Raw genomic sequence first — 19,940 nt, forward strand, 5'->3', positions numbered from 1 at the left:
GCAAATTTAACAAGTTTGCTTACTATACCAGAATCTAAATCATTAATGTAGATTAGGAATAGCAGAGGACCTAATACTGATCCCTGTGGTACACCGCTGGTCACCACACTCCATTCTGAGGTTTTTCCTCTAATCAGTACTTTCTGTTTTCTACATGTTAACCACTCCCTAATCCATGTACATGTGTTTCCTTGAATCCCAACTGCGTTCAGTTTGAGAATTAATCTTTTGTGCGGGACTTTGTCAAAAGCTTTCTGGAAATCTAAATAAACCATGTCATATGCTTTGCAATTATCCATTATCGATGTTGCATCGCACTCGCCTCGCTGTACCAAAACTATAGAATAGAAGATTAGTCAATTACCTTTCCCCTGTAAGTGGGGAGGACAGGAATGTTAGAGCTCGGAGGACTATTCCACTCCTAGATGTCTAGCGTGTTTAAACAGTGGAAGTGGTGATAAACTGCTTTATTTGCAAGTGATTAGATCCTTTTTAATTCAGTCCCACGTTCTAGTAAAGCAAATAATCAACATCCATTTGCTAGAGTCTTGAGTAATTAACCCAGCACGTGGTGCATATTTATAAACGGCTCACTTGCCATGTTAGCTTCAAGGCAGACGCTTTAGTGTAACAGATTATGAAAGGCACAGCAGAGATCTGTGGCCTTTCAGTGATTTTAATCATTTGTGTGTTATGTTCTTAGCCACTCTTTCAATTGGATATTCAAGGTCATGGTGGCTTTTTACTCAACTATGAAATTTGGCCCATTTTTATAAGTCCACCAGTGTGTCCTGCTGGTTTAACAGTGCGCAGTGTGTTTAAAACACACCAGTGTGTTAGCAATGTTATGGCGTCACACTGCTGTGCTGCTGGACTTTAGACTAGCCTTCCACAGACTCTTAAATCCTGATACTTTTTTGGTCATCTGTAGACAGTGTTTTATCTTGTTGTGAGTGAGGTAGATGTGACTTCAACAAGGTCTTTTAAGTTCTTGGGTGTTAACGCTGTTATTTGGTTGCTGTTCCAGTTATTTACCCCAGGGAAGGTTCTGATTCCAGAGAGGTACATTGAGTCTGATCCTGAGGAAGTGCTAAGCCCGGAGGAATCAGCGGACAAGCAGAAGAAAGTTGACAGAATAAAAGCAATCCTCGCCAAAAACAGGTAGAGGAAAGAACAGCGGCAAACAAATCTACAGACAGGGACAATATGGGTTGCGGTTTGCAGAGCCATATTTAACACAAAGCCCAGGCTGCAGTTTTGTTTAACCAAGCATGTCAACTTGAAATGGAAGGAGACAATAATTATCCTAACTGCCTTTGTAACGTCTGCTGGAACAATGATTAAATTACCTATTTTTGATTAAATTTCCTAGGACTTCTTACGCTTAAGTATGTTCTATGAGTAAGCACATGGTGAAAAAATGATAGTTCATTATAATTAGCATAACGTGGAGACATTCATTCATTCATTCATTCTCCAGTGAAAAGTTTTAATTAAGTTTCTACATTTTAGTGCTCTAATATCAAATTAACCCCTTCTGTTTTGGAGGTGGAGCTTATACCCTGTGTGCTATACAAGTGGTGATTTGTGGAATAATACTACACCCAAATGCAAAGGTGATCGTATCTGCAGATTGCATTTAAGCTGCAAGCTGATCGTTTTAAATAAAAGTGATTATTTGGACCACAGAGTACAATATTCTGTAATAAGACAAATATAGATCTTCATATAGCAATACTAGTGCGGTTGATGTCTTGATTCAGTGTAGCATTCTTTCTTTATCCTTGCTCTTATCTTGTAAATTCACCCATGAGATTATCTTTTATTTTCTTCCCATTGATTTCCTTTCTCGTTGTGTTATTTTTATTTTTTTTTATTTTACCCTGTATCTTTTCAGTATGCAAAATGCTGTGGCTGTGGTCAACCACAAGACCGAGGACCACACAGAAGAGGAAGCCAATGCTCAAGAGCAAGAGAAGATTCTGAACATTTCTTACGAACTCGCTGCAGAGGCTTCCAAAAGAAGCAAGCTTGTAGCGGGTAAGGGAGATTGAAGTTATTTAATGAGCTCTCCAGGTCTGCTTGAACATGGCAGTATCCAATAATACCTGATGATAACTGCACCTACATTGTTGTGATGCATCACCAGATAATGTTATCCTGCAGTCTGTGTAATTCAAAGGAACATTGGTATAGTCTCACACATCTTGATGATCTGGAGGGGTTAACTGGTTGCAAACCTCAGGAATCTGCATTATTTAGGATGAGTTATTTTTATTAACATTTTGTTTTACAGTCTCTCAATCCCATTATCACAGTTCAACTCTAAAACCAATTCCATGTTTCTCATTATCTATATACTGTAGCTGGTGTCCTCTTTACAAAGAAATTATCTGTTAATTATCTGTTCCATTCATTTCTTCTATTCCACACCAATATATACAAAAAGCGCAGATAGTATGAATTTATAATTTTAGGTTGGGGCAAAAGCAAAATTCAATTGAAATGTGGAAATTGAAGCTGCCCGCTTTAAAGGACAACCAATGCTGGCACAGTCAGGTGTAACTGTTGGCCTGCTTTTCACTAACCTGGCATATAGATGGGGGAAAAAGGAGAGAAAGATTTTTAAAAAAGTGTTTTATTTTTTTGGTGTTGCTGGTGACCAGCCCAACAATCTGCTGTTACAACAGGTGGAGGAAATGAATGATGGTCAACAGGGTTGAAGGACCACTAGCCTGTAGTGCCTGTGTGGTTTATTCATCCCTCAGAGAGAGATTTGTACTCTAATATGGTACAAATTATAAAAATAAGTGGTCTGTGAATCCAGCCGATAATTCTGTCAGGTGTTTCGTACTTCAGTTGCTGCTGCTTATGTGCTTTTTTTATTCTAGCTTTTTAGCATTTTTCCGAGCTTGGACTTCACTGAGTTTGCAATGCTTTTGAACTCATTCCTGCTGCCGCTGCTCCATTTCTTTGCAGTTATTTCAGGCTGGCTAGTTATTTGTTTTGTTGCACTGTTGTTGTTCGCAGTGAAAAGCCTGTCCTCTCCACCTCAGTCCCCAACCTCTCCATCTTCACCGCCTCACCCTCCGCTCGCAGAAGGATCCCACTTCATGTGTGTGTAATAGCACAACAGTAAGAGGCTTTCTAACTTCATCAGTGTTCTGTGACGTTTCAGGAATGCAGACATCTAGTGCTATATGTATTACAGCTGCAGAGGCTCTACCAGACAGATAAAGGCACATTAAATTACTCCCCTAACCCAGTAATGGCCAACATTTGTTTTAAATGAGAAAAGCTACTTTATGTAACTCGATTCCATTTATTTATTTATTTTCCTGTCCAGCAACACACTATGTACTGCATATGAAAAATTCTGGGTTTAAAATATAATATAGAGTTGTGGCTAAGGAATGTATCAGATGCGGTACAATGGGCATTACAGGGTTAAAATGTGAGGCCTATTTATAAATGAATTACAAACGTAGATATAATATTACTGTTGGTTTACCACAGTGACTTAAAAAGAAAAAAAACTGTTGCAATATGTGTTATCATACTATTCCTATGATGTAATAATTGTCACTGAGGGCATGGGTTGTGGGTTTAGATTTATACATGTGTGAATGTTAGTTGTATACTTGAGAGTGTGTTTGTATTGTAAGGCTGCTTGTGTATTTAAAAATGTAATGTACATGTAGTTTTTAAATAATTTGTTATAGTTGATGTTCATAAATGTAATACCTTTGTTTCTTAAATGTTTGTTTTTCAGGTTGAAAAATGTCAACTGAATTAAAACTTGTACATGAAAGTATTAAAATATTTATTTATTTTAATAAGTGCAATATTTATTTGTAAAAATGAATTGAGGAGAACTTTGGGATTGGTCAGTGACCAAAAGCAGCAGAGCAGGTATATTAACAGTGGGGGTTTTATTGGCACATTACGTCATAAAAGTATTTAGCTAGCATTTTTAAATAGTAAAAAAATAATAATCTGTTATCAGTAGTGGTGTGCATGTGGAAAAGTTTGAATGTGGCTAAAAAAAAAAACTGCAGATGTTGTTTGATATATGGTCAATTTTTAAACATCATACATAAGAGAATTAACAGATATATATGTGTGTGTGTTTTTTTTCATAGCTCAAGCGATGGCGTCTGTTCAATCCTATACATGAGGACTGTCACACTGGTTAAAGGAACTTTTCGGCTCTGACCTGCTGAACCAACAGTACTGTCCAGAGCCTAGTGTTTGAAGATACCATAACAAGATAGTGTTGCTTCAAACAGGTCCTTTGTGATTCTGTGCCTGTTAATAAGACCTTCAGTGAAAAGAAAGGGGCCTCAAAGTGTGAGGATATCCTTGGGCTGAGCAGCGAGAGGACCCTACTGTTATTATTATTATTATTTTAATTCAAATTGTTATTATTGTTTATAGGTTTGTTCTTTTATCGTCGCCTCTGTCATCATCCTCTTTTGTGGGTGTCACTGGCTTGCTCTGAATTAAATATCTAGATTGAAGACTGTACAGTTGTAGATAAGATTTATTCCACCATACCAGTTACAATACTTCTGCTTGTGGAGAATACTGATACGATTGCTGAATTTTATCTTTGAGTTAAGATGCCTTTTTTTATTTTAAAGCAGTTTGCAACCCATTTTATTCCAGCATATAAATCCTTCTTTTATTCTTCTAATGGTTTGTATGTCTGATCTTCTTTCCTGTAGTGCAGTTATTTAACATCAATCTCATGCCACATGTGCTTCAGTAATTCGATGTACAAAACATTAAAAAAAAGTTTCTAAAATGTACGTTTTTAAAGGTGCCATTTTACTGCTACAGAGACCATATGATAGATTTCCGTTTGTAATTATTTATACGTGCGGCAGCATTGTCCCCAGTAACTGCCACTCTGTTGCTGACACACGTGAATGTTTCTGCTTACTATGACTTAATCTGCGTTATTATTTTTTTTGTTTTTTATTAAAAAAAAAAAAAAAGAAGAAATAATACTACAGGCTTGCTGGAGTACTGGTCTTTCACAAAGGTATAGCACATGTAAAAAGCAATAAGCCAGCTTTGTAATCCAGTACTTTTTGTTTGTGTAAAAAAAAAAACCAAAAAAACAAAACTGTGTAATTATGTTCATTGTGTATATAGCATACAATGAGCAGAGGTGATGCAACTACAAGATGCTGCTTATTAGAGTTGATATGCAAGTGCTCATGTCCCATGTGTTTTATATCATGTTAAATAAATGTTGATGTTCTTACATGGGTGTTTCACTTAATTCTCTCAGTGTGTGGAATTAGAAAGCATTAAAGTTTGGGGTTATAAATACTGTTTAACGGGTACAGAAAGACTTTTTTATTTTATTGTGTTACATGTTCCCATGTGTTGCTACAACTGTTTATGTAAGGTACGTGTGTACATTTCTCATCATCCTCCGGATCACTGGTAAATCGATCTCAGTTGCATATGTGAGCAGGAGGGAACATGTAGCACATGGGAACATGTAACACAATAAAATAAAAAGGTCCTTATGTACGCTTTAGTGCTGGCTGTTTCAAGCGAGTGCTGCAGAACAAACAATGCATTGCAAATTGGAGTTAACATTTTAGCACGCTTTCATCAGTGCTGCAGGAGCATGCCTCTGTAGTGTCAAAAGAGGGGGTTATATCACTGATGTAACAGGAGGCTGGTGGTTAATGAAAAGGGCTTGTAACCAGGAGGTCCCCGGTTCAAATCCCAGCTCACTCACTGACTCACTGTGTGTGACCCTGAGCAAGTCACTTAACCTCTTTGTCTTTGTAAGTCGCCTAGTATAAAGGCGTCTGCTAAAACATTAATACAGTCTACAAATAAGAAGGCTAACGTGTGGAAGGTTGTGATGAACAGATGTCAAGGACATCAACTATACATATAGGAAGTAAGTTTACCACATCAACGCATGGTGAGCTGAGGTGGTCCACTTGCTTTCTAATCACCCTGTAAGTTATAAAACAAGCTGTCGTTCTGACCTCTGCAGGTGGATGTCTGCTTGTAGAGTACAGCACCCTATACAACGGGATATATGTAGCAAACTTAACAAAAGTGTATTGTTACAGTGTTATCATCACCTATTATAAAACCATTAAATGTATGTCTATAGGCTGTATGTAACCACTAAAATGGTTACCTAAATGAAAGTGTTCCCACGAGATTTTGTATATTTGTTAAAACTTTAAAACATAAATAAGCAGTTACTTAAACTGTCTAAAACACGACTTGCTGCCAAAATAATAATCGGATTATGCATTTGAAAGATAATCTGCTGACATTAAAGTGCTTCAATACAAAGGCGGCATGCATTAACACACTGAAGTATATATTCATGTCAGCCTAATTGACTAAAAGCTTGTATGCAGCTTTGCTAAATCAGAATACTTCTTTGATGTTTGAAACTTTCACATGACGTTTGCTCAGAAGTGCATGAACAGTCAGTAAACGTGAGATGCAGTGTGAATCAGTTGGTTTAGATATCATTTTAGATATCAGTAGGGATGGTGTTCTTTGGTTGATGCGCTATGTTGGGTTCGTGCCAAACATAAAGCTTTGCATTTAGGCCAAAAAGTTCCATTTTAGTTTCGTCAGACCACAAAACTTTTTGCCACATGGCTACAGTGTTTTTTTGCATACTACAAATGGGATTCAAGGTGGGCTTTCTTGAGTAAGGGCTTCCTTCTTGCCACCCTACCATACAGGCCAGATTTGTGGAGTGCTTGGGATAAAAGCCTGTAGCTCTTGCAAAGTTGCCATTGGACTCTTGGAAGCCTCTCTGATCAGTCTCCTTCTTGCTTGGTCATCCAGTTTGTAGGGATGGCCTGATCTAGGCAGGGTCTTGGTGGTGCCATACACCTGTTGCTTCTTTCTCAGCAACATATATGAAGAATTCGCCCTTTCCTCACCGACTACTCCACTCAGCTCCTAGTTCAGGCACTGGTACTGTTTCACCTCGTCTACTGCAACTCCCTCCTGTCCGGCCTCCCTGCCTCTGCTATCCGTCCACTCCAGCTCATCTAAAACTGCCCGTCTTGTCTTTTCACTTCCTTGGTTTTCCCACGCTACACCGCTGCTCCGCTCCCTCCACTGGCTCCTTATCGCTAATCACATCCAATTCAAAACTTATGTACTTGCCTATCGCTGTCTCGACCTTTGTCCATCCTATATCCTATGCACATTAAAACAGCACTGTGGAGACTGCACATTAAAACAACCATGGAGACTGCACATTAAAACAGCACCATGGAGACTGTGCATTAAAACAGCACCATGGAGACTGCACATTAAAACAGCACCATGGACACTGCACATTAAAACAGCACCATGGAGACTGCACATTAAAACAGCACCATGGACACTGCACATTAAAACAGCACCATGGACACTGCACATTAAAACAGCACCATGGACACTGCACATTAAAACAACCATGGAGACTGCACATTAAAACAACCATGGAGACTGCACATTAAAACAACACCATGGAGACTGCACATTAAAACAACCATGGAGACTGTGCATTAAAACAACCATGGAGACTGTGCATTAAAAACAACCATGGAGACTGCACATTAAAACAACCATGGAGACTGCACATTAAAACAACCATGGACTGCACACTGGAGACTGCATTAAAACAACCATGGAGACTGCGCATTAAAACAACCATGGACACTGCGCATTAAAACAACCATGGAGACTGCGCATTAAAACAACCATGGACACTGCGCATTATGGAACTGCGCACAACCATGGAGACTGCGCATTAAAACAACCATGGAGACTGCGCATTAAAACAACCATGGAGACTGCACATTAAAACAACCATGGAGACTGCACATTAAAACACCATGGAGACTGCACATTAAAAAAGAACATGCTTGTTCCATACAGTCACAACAGAGTACAGTAGCTGAAAACATTACTTTCAAAGTCTTTTAAAACACATTCCTTTTTAGTAATTTTTGTACGCCACAGAAACAATAGTGGGAAAAAAAACAACTGTTATTTGAATCTGGGTCTCCTTTAATGATATGTAGACAGACTTATTTTGTTGTTGCAGTGCCCTCTAGAGGTTGCAGACAGTGTGGCTCTCTTGGGAGGTGCTGTAGATCTGCTACAATGCCTTCACTAGCTGGGTGGTCCAGTGGTTAAAGAAACGGGCTTATAACCAAAAGGTCCCTGGTTCAAATCTCAGTTCAGTCACTGACTCATTGTGTGACCCTGAGCAAGTGTTGAGTCAAGGGTTGGAGCACTTACAAATATAAGGGCACTTGGTCTAATCGAGACTAAGTTACATACAGCATGTCTATGGCAGGCAATTAGACGCAGTTAAAGCCCCTTCACAGAGGTTGTTTAATAAATAACCCCCCCATGACTGAGTTGGCTTAATTAAATCTGGAAACTTGAGGAGGCATCAAGCATGAAACAAGGTTCTTGTAGGACCAGTATTGGCCAAAGAGGAAACAGAGTAACAGTCACACACATTTTTACATTAACAATTCTGTATCACCCAGTTCATTATCATTGGCACAGCACTGAAATGCTAATATTTGACACCCAAAAGACAGCATACACTAGGGGGTCAGTGTGTTAAGCAAGTGGATTTGTTTAATAGCAGACCAGAATTGCTTTACCGATTGGTCATTTTAGGAAATACAACAATTCTGGGGGGGGGGGGGGCACCTGATTTATATATTCACTCTGAGGTAAACAAAACAATTTAACAATAACTAACTGTCCATTCTTGGATACATATTATTATTCATGTATAAATATCGGTTCAAGTCTTCAGTAATCATGCCAAAAAAAGCTTTTATTTTAAATAGCAAGATAGTATAACCCCGTTATTATATGAGCGAGCAGCGCGTCTCCAGGGGCGCTGCAGCAGCCTTAGCACGTCACGGCCTTGTCTCCTCCCTTCCCCGGCCGGGCTTGTCTCCTGTCGCTGCTGTTTGTGTGTCACTGAGACAAGAGAGACGCACGGGTTTCAAAAAGATGGCGGCCACTTCATCCGATAGCGCTGAGCAAGACTCCCCCTCACCCAGCAACGAAAACGGGGCGCCACCGCCAGGTGAGACCGAGGACGAGCTGCGGGGCCTGCAGCTTCCAGAACCGAAGCAGAGCGACGAAGAGAAAATGGAAGAGGGAGGAGAGGGAAAGGGTGAGAGAGAGGTTAGGGGAGACGGGGACAGAAAAGCTGCTGCAGAAGAAGAGGATGAAGAGGAGGAGATAGGTAGCGTGAGCGCCGGTGGCGAGGAGGAGACCTCTGAGCAGCAAAGCCCGGCTAGCAGCAGCGAGACCGGGGACGGCCCGGAGAAAGAGCTCAAACAGGATCAAAGCGGGGAGTTCGAGTCCGGAGACTGCAATCAGAAGAGCAAAGCTGCAGAGGACACCCTCGACAAGGGCAACACCACGGGCGGCGTAGTCAGCGAGCATGCTAACAAGAGACGGGCCAGTGTGGAAATATCATCCTCGGACGGGGAGCCCCTAAGCCGCATGGACTCTGAGGATAGGTCAGTACTGATTAAAACTGTCGCACTGCCACGCATACAGCGAGACTGGCCGGTAACACTGTGTGAGCGTGTGTCGCCTCGTACTAGCCACATACTGTGTGTAGCTATCATCGCCAGACCTCTGTCACTGCGTGACTGTTTTTATAACAATTAAACGCACTATAGATATTGCTAGGCGGTACAAATAAAGCCCCGACATGTGTGTAGAACAGTTAGTTCAGTTTTCCTAACCAGAACACCAGCATTGTACTCGGGTAACAAAAGTTGATTAAAATCCGTTGCCGTCGTAGATGTTAATTGTGTTACACATCATGGTCTCAAGACCGTGATCTGGGGAACTCGGCATTTAAATATATTTTTTAAAAAGACAGTTGTAAAGTTGCAAATATTTAAGATATGGATTTCTTCAAAAACGTGCCATGTAACACATCACTGTAAACTTCAAGGCTGCAGTTGTAACCGCTAAGGGGTTTTCAGTCTTGTTTTTAAATGTACACGCAGCTGTGTTAAAAGCAGCTTGTCTCGACACAGGGTGAAGCTGGTCGTGTGCAAACGCAGTTAGGAGATGTAAAAACCCCGTTGATATGCAGCACTGCACTTCGGAGGAAACGGCTTGTGTAACAGTTCAAGGACGCGAATTAGGCTGTTCGAATCGCATGATTAGACATGCTATCATAATTGAACCATTATAAATGCAATTCTAAACAGTCTCCGCAGCGGTGCATATAAGCAAATGCGAAACGAAAAAAAAATCACATGTTCACTGTAAAAATGTGATTAATTTTTCAGACAAATCACGTTCAATGTAACAAACATGTTTACATTGCCATCATATTGATAACATTAACAGGCAAAGCTGTTGCTGTCATTTATTTTTGGCCCTACAATAGAAAGTCTAACAAGTTTTATCGAATAGAAAACTAAGAAAGCAGATGCTAACAGATTTGAACAGTCCTGCTAAGTACAGTAGCTGGAAATACCAGACTGCAAAAACACATCTATACCAATCTAGCCAAACCCATGCTGCTGTTTAAAATAAAAAAAATAAAATACATATAGAAAATACTACCATTGAGAGAAATCTACAGAGGATGCCTTGGCATCTCTGAATATTGACAACACCTAGTAAAAGACAGCAGCAGGGGTTAGCTTGTTTCAGTCTTAGCATCTGTACTTAATACATTTCCTGCATTATTTTATTATATCGGCTTTACCTTTTGCAAATTACTATCCAGAAGTATAAAAGAGTGTATTTTTGTATTGGAGTTGGGCAAGGAACAAACAACCAATCAAGTCTAATTTGATTTGTTAAAATACTTGTTTTGTTGTAATTACTTGTCCTTAATTGGAGTTAAGTGTCATTGCACGGGCCAGTTACAGCGATACTTAATCATTTCACATGACTTCTTGTGGCGTGTTTACATGATGGTTTTGATTATCATTGCTACTGTTATTGGTAGCAGTTTTTCTTTTGGTTTTCAAGAACACACCATGCATTTACAGTACTGTTGTAACCCTTATTTCATAAACCATTCATTTCACCAACAATGTGTTTCTGTTATATTCATCAAAACACTCTCCTCCTGAGCAGTGTGGGGAGATGGAAAGTACCACAGGTGATACAGCTATTAAGAATACAACACCTTAGCAATGTGGGGAGGTGGAAAGTACCACAGGTGATACAGCTATTAAGAATACAACACCTAAGCAATGTGGGGAGGTGGAAAGTACCACAGGTGATACAGCTATTAAGAATACAACACCTTAGCAATGTGGGGAGGTGGAAAGTACCACAGCTGTTAAGAATACAACACTGGAGTGTGGGTGAAGATACCTCATCCAGTGGAATGAGAGGCACTGTCCACACAACATCATAAAGCAGTGCGATATATGAGAATTGTGTGTAGTTATGAGAAGTAGCAAAGAAAACATGTAGAGACCAAAATGTAGGTTTAGCTAAGACGTGGTGTTCTTCAGAGTTACACAGTGCAGTAGGTGTCTCTCTCTCTCTGTTATTTGACACTCCTGCATAGCTGATTTGCTTTAGTCACTATTTTTTCAAGCCTTTCATTATTGCCTCTCAAATGAGAGAGAAAATAGGTCATTTTAAAGTAATTCTGTAATGATAGTAAATCATAGCAACTACTGTATGTGCAGATACATACTGCATGTTTGCCTGCATAGGCTACACAATAGATTCCACAAGTAGATCTGGAAATCCTCCTTCTGAATTTCCAGCTGGAGTACAGTAGCACACCAGTGATCCAGACTGGTCTTCAAAATGCTCTGGATGACTGAAATACCTTGAACCGTCTCAGCTTAGAAAGCTACCAGCCACTTTCTCAATTTGATGAAACTTCTTTCCTTTAAATCCTAAGACAATAAGAAAAAAGTAAATTAAGTATTAGTTTTGAACCACTTTTTATAAATATTACAGTATTTTGCTGGTATTTTTCAAAGTTCACTACTGGATTTATGCACTTTTGAATTTGCCTAACTCTGTAGCTATTATGAACTCCTTGACAAGGTATAGAGAAAAGGAATTCAAGAGTTAGACATTATGGTGAGAAATCTGATTTTTCAGAGAATCGAAAGGGAGGAATCACAAAGAATGAAAAAAACAAAGCAGCCTGGTGAACAGAGCTCGACTTCGCTGCTGATCAGGGCAGCATGTGAGACAGAAGTGTGACTAGTTGGGAGAATCAGAGGCTTGAATATATGTCAATTAACTGCAAGCTTGATATAATTCAAAATGGGCTTCAAAAAATAAGTATTTTAACAAAACATTTCTTAAAACAGCCCTTAAACTTAACGGATGAATTTGGGCCATTCCATGCAAATGCCATGTTTGCTCCGCTGGGTAATCGCCAATACCTGTGATTCTCAACACTTTGTGTATTAAGATAGCCACACCACAACACCATCAGTGACTTGGCAGCATGACGAGGACTGCTGCCTCTGTTTCAGAGTCCAACTGACTTTAGATACTATGAGTTTCAGAGCTCTGGTTTTGGCTGTTATTCAGTATCTCCTGTAGAACAGCACGACAAGAACCTCAACTTCCCCGCACAGAGAACAGGGCTGTCAAGAGAACAAAAGCCTTTATCCACATGTGCTGGTGGAAACTCGACAGGTGCACTTTTACACTCTCTCATTGAACAAGCCTGAGGAGTGGAATGAGGTTTTCACTCGGAAACTGCAAACACCTTATCCTTTGAAAATGTGATTTATATACCAGCGTAAACCATGAGGGAGTTTTTATAGCATCAGTAGCGAGCTTGTGGTTCGTGCATACTGCTTCATCTAAAACTGTAATCCACATGTGTAGTGTTTGCTGTCAGGCACACTCATTACAGTGAATATATTTTGAAATGCTTTAGTGGTTTCCAGCAGGGAAGGTATTACGTTTTATTAACAGGACAATAGGACAGCAGGAGATCAACGAACTACAAATTGATGCCAAAATCTAGTGAAAGAGCATTGTGGTACTCATTATTGATTCAGATTTTTAGAAGACTGAACAAAAGCTGTTTTGTCTTTGAGAGAATTACTATTGAAACTTTTCATGCATGGTGACCTCATGGGAATGGATATATAAAGAAAAAAGCAATGGGGGTTGGATCAATGAAGTATGTTTATTGTATCCAAAAAAAAAAAAATTCCCATCTGTTTTCAATATTTCATGCATAGAAGGGTTACAGTATAAGACTATATAATGTAGCAGTGTGCACTGTTTCCCAAAATAGGCAGCTTTGTGAATTTTAATATTTTATTGGAAACTGTTAAAGCCAGCAGAAGTCCAGAAAAATGGCATGAATATCAAATCCTGATGAGTTAATCAAAAGCAAACTTGATTGTGTGTATTGATGTTTGAAAGTAACTCAAGACTGTGAATAGTGCCCATTATTAAACCTTGTGTAGCATAGGGTATTAATGGGATATTCTACATTTCGGAATATTTAATTTGTAGCTTGTTAATAGGTAAGACATTAGATATTGTAAAAAGTGTCCCATTTAACTCAGAACTTTCTATTTGCTTTACAAAACTAACTTCTTAAAACACCTGTCAGCTTGTATGCTTCTCCTCATCATTGAAGACTGCCTTGTCAAAGTGAAACACTATTGTAGCAGCTGGGGTGTATCTTCCCTGTATCCCATTGTCCTGTATGTCAGGTTCTTCAGAACCATTTAACAGTAATGGACCTCATACCTCCCGCAGGCACAGCACAGTCACTTTGCTTATGTCTGTGGTTTCCCCTGCTGTGATGTTTTGAAGCGTTACCCACAGTCACAGACAGAACACTCATTTCCACTTCGGGAGTTTCATGCTTTTAATGTGCGGTGAACCTCACTAGAATTAAAGTAAGGGTACTGCAGAGTCAAGATGCTAGTTGATATCAGCACAGTCTATCAGAGGACTAAAGAGAAGCATGTTACATACATGCCTACTCAAATAGGCTTATAGGTCACCCTACATCTTACTTGGTGTACGTCTGCTGGTTTTGAAGAGTCTTTTATTGAAAAAAAACAATTCATTGTGTATTGATGAATCATGGTACTTTATTTCATGGTACTTTATTTACATGTTGTATTGTAATAGAGGTTTATCGTAATATAAGACCATAAGCACAACATAGCTCATTGTACAGTAGTTTACTGTGTGGTTTTTGAATGATGAGTAAGTGTGTTTTATAGTTGGTGTGAATACATGCTATCCCTAACTCATTTGTATTTATCTTCTAACAATAGAGTTCATCATTAAATGATCATTTGATCCCATCATAAGTAACCCATCAGGACCTTCGTATGTATCGTGATACATATCGTATCGCGACCTGCATATCAAGATGTCTATTGTATCGTGATGATAGTGTGTTGTTGCACCCCTGTTGGCTCACCCGTAAGTAAACTAAAGTGTTCTGAACACATTGATTTGCAGTAGTAAACTTCACCCTCCTCCGTGAGATCCTGCCATTAAATAATTCAAAGCTTCACAGCCTCATCAGCCTCAGTGGTCTCTCTCTCTTCCACACTGTGAAGTGTTTATTGAAAGGAAGTTGAGTAAACTCCCCTCTTGTGAGCTATGAAGAGACCAGCTCACCAAAAAGCCCGCTCCTCTGTCCCTTTCGATTTGAACACAGTCTGAAGATCTGCCTCGGGTTGAACTGGCTTTAAAAAGAAACTTTTACTCTTTGATTCTGTTGGCTATAATAGAAAAGATTCACACATTTCCACTTTCTACTAAAGCCTGCATTTTCAGAGAGACTTTGAGGGCTCAGAAAATCACTTTTAAAGCAACATTTTAAAATTCCTGTCTACCAAGACTTGGGAAAAGTCAGAGGCTGTTTACTGCACAAGACTTTTTTTTTTTTTCTTTCTTTTTCTTTTGACAACTTAATCCACACTCCGTGTCCCTTTTATGATGCGTGTCTGGCTTTGTGATGGCAGGCGATTTACAGTCCTTTTGCATGTGAGATTAAAGCTATTTAATGATGCAGTTTGGTCCAGGTGTTTACACTTGAAACTAGATTAGCAGTTACTTTATAATCCAAATCATATTTGCAGATCCAAGATTGGCAGCTGTATTGAAATTTTGTCAGGCTAATGTGAGCTACGTGCCAAGTTACAGGCCAGTGAATAAGCCACGTCATTTCTTGGCTGATGTATTCGGTAAATGGATACTTTTAATAGATGCATATTAACCCAGATTGTGTCCTGGTTCATCAGCTGTGCATTAAGCATTTGAAATACAAGGAGAAGAGTTCTTCAAATGTGATTTGTGCAAATAGCTCTTTCCAGCTTTCTCAAGTAGTTCAGGATCTTGCATTGTTGTTCATCAGTTGCAATAAACAAGAGCCTGGCTGTTAGGGGTCAACACAGTGACCACATCCCTTCACCGCATTGTGGAGAGGAAGCGCTGCCTGAAAATTTGAGCTTTTCACATTAACAGAAAAAAAATTGGTTCCTGTCCTGAATTGTGCTTGGATGGTAAGCACTGTAATAATTATGTTTCTTGTAATGGAAATCTTGTGGCATCAAAGAATAATTAGGAAATAAGACAATCCACTTGTACAGATTGCTAAACTACAGTATGAAAGATCAGAAAACGGCACAGCAAGGGATTTTTTGTTCTGTAGAAGTGCTTCAGAAAATGTCGCCCAACATTGCTCCTGATTAGAAGAATACTGTGTATCTTTCATTCAAAGCACAAGTTTAGGTGACTTGTATATGTAACCCATTTAGAATAATTCTGTTATTATTGTCAGCTGTTTTAAAATAATTTAACAGGCACCCTTACAGTTTGTAATCTAAACCTAATGTGCATCTATAAGTTGTTAGGGTTGAGCAGCAAAAGGCTCTGTAATGCACAGATTGTTTACATCCTAATGTTAATGGTATGTCAACGCTGTACATTTCATAGAGTTTGCCTCTCCCACCAAACTGCTGTTGTTTCTAAGCCTTTTTACTTCAGTCTTGAAATTCATGTTTGCCATCTGTCGTCTTGAAACAGATTATTGGAAGGGAAAAAAAAGCTGCTTTTGTTTTTGAAAATATGAGCAGCATTTTGTTCCCTTCACACATCTGGCTGCTGAAAGCCCTTTGATTTTAGAATCGCACCAAAGTCTTGAAATATATTTAAACGTATAAAACGTGACCTTGAAATGTAGAATGTAAGCAATACAGTTTCTGAAAGGGTAAGATTGTTGGCCATTTATTTGCTAAAATCTTGTATGTCTGAATCACTGGAAATAAAACCTGTTTAAAATGAAAATCGCTGATTGCACAGGGCCTAGTTTTTGACTTTTTTAGGAAATGACTCATTACTTGTCAGTGGTGTGGTGTCTGACAAGTTCTCACTCTCGAGCCTGGAAACGGGGAATTCATTTGGCTGTTTTCAACTGCTGCAGCTCATTTCCATTTTCTGATTCTAAAAATAGGTTATTATGAGTTAATAAATATTTTATTAATCCCCTGACTGGGCTCTTAACATCTCATTAACTGTCCTTCTTTATGTCTGTCCACATTTTGTAATTAACATCTTTCCATATTTTGTTTACCTTCCTGATCTGTATTAAACAAGCTGTGAAGATGTCATCGATGCAGTACACTTTTGCTGTTTGGGAGCAAGAGTAGGAAGTTAAGTCTCAAGGCCAGTCCTTCCCAAGCACACCACGTGTTTCTCAAGGGGATCTGATTTAATAGTACAGAGTGGAATGGTCTTTTTGATGTTATTACTTCACCTGGTAGACTGTTCTATGTATTTATAACTCTTCTGTTCTGCTCTTATGTTTACTCATTTTCCATTTCTGCCCTCTCGTCCTAATCTCAGTGCTAAGTTTAAAGTAGTGATTACTTGGGTTAAGTTTTATCGACTCCGTTTAGGGTTCTGTAAACGCCAATTAAATCACCGTCGCAAAGATAATACTGCTGTAGCCTGAGCTGCTGATAGATAGCTTGAAATTGCTTCTGGGAGCAGACAACCATAAAATAGGGATGCTGGCAAAGCATTTTGTTCACTTTCACCCCGGAGTGCACAAATCTGAGATTGTATGCAACAGCTGCTTCAGCTACATATAAGAACTTGATACCTGTCAGAGAGGAGAGTGATGTTCAGTTGTGCGGAATTGATTTAAGCATAGCTTGTTACAGTATCTCCCCATTGAAACAACAGCAAGTTGCAGTAAAGAATGGGAAGAGACCTTGGAGACCTTTATACCCCAAATCTCTAGCTTTTTATGCAATTCATATTTCATCTTGGTTGAAACTAGTATGTTCTATATAATTCCAAATTGCAGAGAGAATTTTTGTTTTATGTAAGGGGTGCATTTAATGTCATCGGGTCTCAGTATTAAAGACTGGAGGGGAAAATATTTCCAGTGTGTTGAGCCAGTACTGTCACGTCATTGTAAAAGGCTCAAGACAAAAGACTAATGACAAAGTTCAATGCTTAAAACAGAATAATATAAAAAAAATGCAAAGGGGTTAATGTATTAAAGGTCTTGAAATTGGCAGTGCATGCGTTATACAAGTCGGGCTGGACTGGTAGTTTGTCTGACCGAGGGTATTGCAGGCACTGTAGATGTGCAGATTTCTGGGGTCTGACTCTGTATGTGAGCTGTAAGCATTCAGTGAATGGAACAGCTAAAGTGTAATCCATGGCTTTGATTCTGTGCTGCCTGATTCACTGTGCTTCCTTGGAATGGTTTATGGTGCATTCCATCCCTTTGTCTTTGACCTTGGGAAGGCAAACATGTGTCTTGCAGTTTACCTCACCCATCAGTTACTGTATTTAAGTTTTACGCTGCATTTCAGTCACCCGTCCGTTCAGTTTACATAACTTGAAGCTGATCATATTCTTGTATGGAACAGATTGTCAAATGTGTTTACGGATACGAAACCCTTGACACATTCACCCCATTTCATAGAAATCACAATGAAAGTTATCGGCACCGATGTTTGTGCCAGTTTCACAGTTCTGTAATTTAATTTTCTCTTCTCCTTGCAGTATAAGCAGCACCCTAATGGACATGGACAGCACAGCGTCGAGCGGGCGATCAACGCCGGCAATGATGAATGGCCAAGGAAGCACGACACCATCCACCAAAAGCATTGCTTACAACTGCTGCTGGGACCAGTGTCAAACCTGCTTCAACTCCAGCCCAGACCTGGCAGAGCACATCCGCTCCTTTCACGTGGATGGACAACGGGGAGGGGTCAGTCTCTCTCTCTCTTGATAGTAATGACATTGAAATGTATAGTGCAAGAATGTCAGTACTGCAGTTTTAATCTGCTCTGCAAGCTCCTGTCACTTTCAACACGTACAATCGACAAGGTCATTGCCTTAAAAATTGTTTATTGAATTGACTGAATACCAGAGTGCAAGCCATCTGGGAGGACTTGTGATCATTTGGAAGTGGTTTTGTAGGCTCCTTGTTTCAGCGCAGAAAAAAAGAATCTGTTGCAATTAGAAACTGCTTTTTAAAAAACATATATCTTATATATTAATTAGATGGATTTTTTTTTGGGATGAATTTACCTGTGTTTCTACCTAAATTGACCCCCCCTCCCCCATTTAAATGTTAGTTAATACTGAAGATCAGTAGCTGATCTCCATTCCCACTATCAAGCCAATTCTCTCATTTCACTCTATGAACCAAAGCAATGAATGCTTCCAAGTTACTGAACCCTGCAGGCAACCTGCAGACCGGCAACTCTGTGCAGGCAGTATTGTAATCTGCGCTCTGCACAATAATGCTTTTAATAGGGCACTGGGAAACCCCTGTCCTAGTGTGTTGTGCATTCTACCTTGGAAACAGCCATCTTTGTGCAGTGGGTTTCCTTCCTGAAGCTTTTGTAATGGCTGGCCATTGTGTGGGCTGTGCTTGTTTAGCTAGTGGACACCCCTTGGTTCTGTTAGATCCCTGCACTCCTGTGCATTTACAGCATACTCTTGTAGTTTCCTTGTTTTCATTTAACCTGGTAGTCCCCGGACCACCCATGGGGATTTGCCTTGCACAGATGGAAATCCATTTCAGTGTCTCAGCAATAGCTGTGACAAAATGTAAAGAAAGAGGCTGTTCATTGGATCACAACTTGTAGCCTATGTGTTTGTTTTTCCTTTGATATACACTATGTATAACATCCATGCACTTGCCATCCATGTATTACTAGAACAATACAATTGTACAATGGAGAAAATATCAGAGCTTCCTTCTGATGGTTCTCAGCTGTGGGTTTACATGTAATCCAAGCGTTGCTCCTGTATGCTAAGAAACCCTAAATGGAGCAGCCCATATGTAAACCTTCCTTTATTCTCATGCTTTTCTTGTTTAGAGTTTTTTTTAAATATTCCAGTGCTTATCCCATTGCTGTTAAAAATACACTCTGGAGCAAGAATACACTTTAGTGAGGGCAGCTTAAATTCTAGATCCCAGCACCATCCCGGCTTTATAAATATAAATCCTAACCTCTATTTAAAAAGAGTACAGTAGTAGGTGCTGAATAAGTTAAACTGGATTATCCAAACAATTTTCACGCATGAGGGCAGAGCACACCCTCCCAACATTTAACAGTGAAATGTCTTAAACCTTTACTATTCCGAGTGAAAAGTAACTGCTCAAAAAGGAGCTGGCTGAGTTACTGACCTCACCAGCAAGGAGCTTGTTATGAACCTGCAGACCAGGATTTTCTGAACCAGAGCTTGACAGTATTGCAGCACATCTTATCTGTAAGGGTTGAAAGCCTGGGTCTATTAACCAATATTTAATTTGTCTGTAAGGCATTGATATTCTTGGAGCTGTGAATAAACACCGAATAAAGCAACCTTGATACTTTGAGAGCAGAGGTGCAGGGTGACTTGTATTGTGGTACAGTATCAGGTTT

The 19,940-nt window shown here is 39.5% G+C and overlaps 2 protein-coding genes across 18 annotated transcripts in view; both read left to right on the forward strand.

Annotated features, from left to right (window-relative positions):
• LOC121320099 (pleckstrin homology domain-containing family A member 5-like) overlaps positions 1 to 5,272 on the forward strand; it is a 107,982-nt gene extending 102,710 nt beyond the window's left edge. For all 13 annotated transcript variants that reach the window (XM_041258299.1, XM_041258302.1, XM_041258300.1 and 10 more), the window contains 4 exons: positions 1,028 to 1,161; positions 1,898 to 2,040; positions 3,031 to 3,135; positions 4,143 to 5,272. In XM_041258299.1, coding sequence (XP_041114233.1) covers positions 1,028 to 1,161; positions 1,898 to 2,040; positions 3,031 to 3,125 — 372 coding nt within the window. In that variant the 3' untranslated portion in view covers positions 3,126 to 3,135; positions 4,143 to 5,272. The remainder of the gene's footprint in view (positions 1 to 1,027; positions 1,162 to 1,897; positions 2,041 to 3,030; positions 3,136 to 4,142) is intronic.
• Positions 5,273 to 8,954: 3,682 nt separating this feature from the next.
• LOC121320100 (zinc finger protein AEBP2-like) overlaps positions 8,955 to 19,940 on the forward strand; it is a 63,587-nt gene continuing 52,601 nt past the window's right edge. For 4 of the 5 annotated variants that reach the window (XM_041258315.1, XM_041258317.1, XM_041258316.1 and 1 more), the window contains exons 1-2: positions 8,956 to 9,557; positions 18,064 to 18,271. In XM_041258315.1, the coding sequence (XP_041114249.1) occupies positions 9,040 to 9,557; positions 18,064 to 18,271 (726 nt within the window). In that variant the 5' untranslated portion in view covers positions 8,956 to 9,039. Of the gene's footprint in view, positions 9,558 to 18,063; positions 18,272 to 19,940 lie in introns of all 5 variants that reach the window. The other variant, XM_041258314.1, reaches the window with a different exon arrangement.

The sequence above is a fragment of the Polyodon spathula genome, chromosome 8 (assembly GCF_017654505.1).
Source record: "Polyodon spathula isolate WHYD16114869_AA chromosome 8, ASM1765450v1, whole genome shotgun sequence".
Taxonomy (NCBI): Eukaryota; Metazoa; Chordata; class Actinopteri; order Acipenseriformes; family Polyodontidae; genus Polyodon; species Polyodon spathula.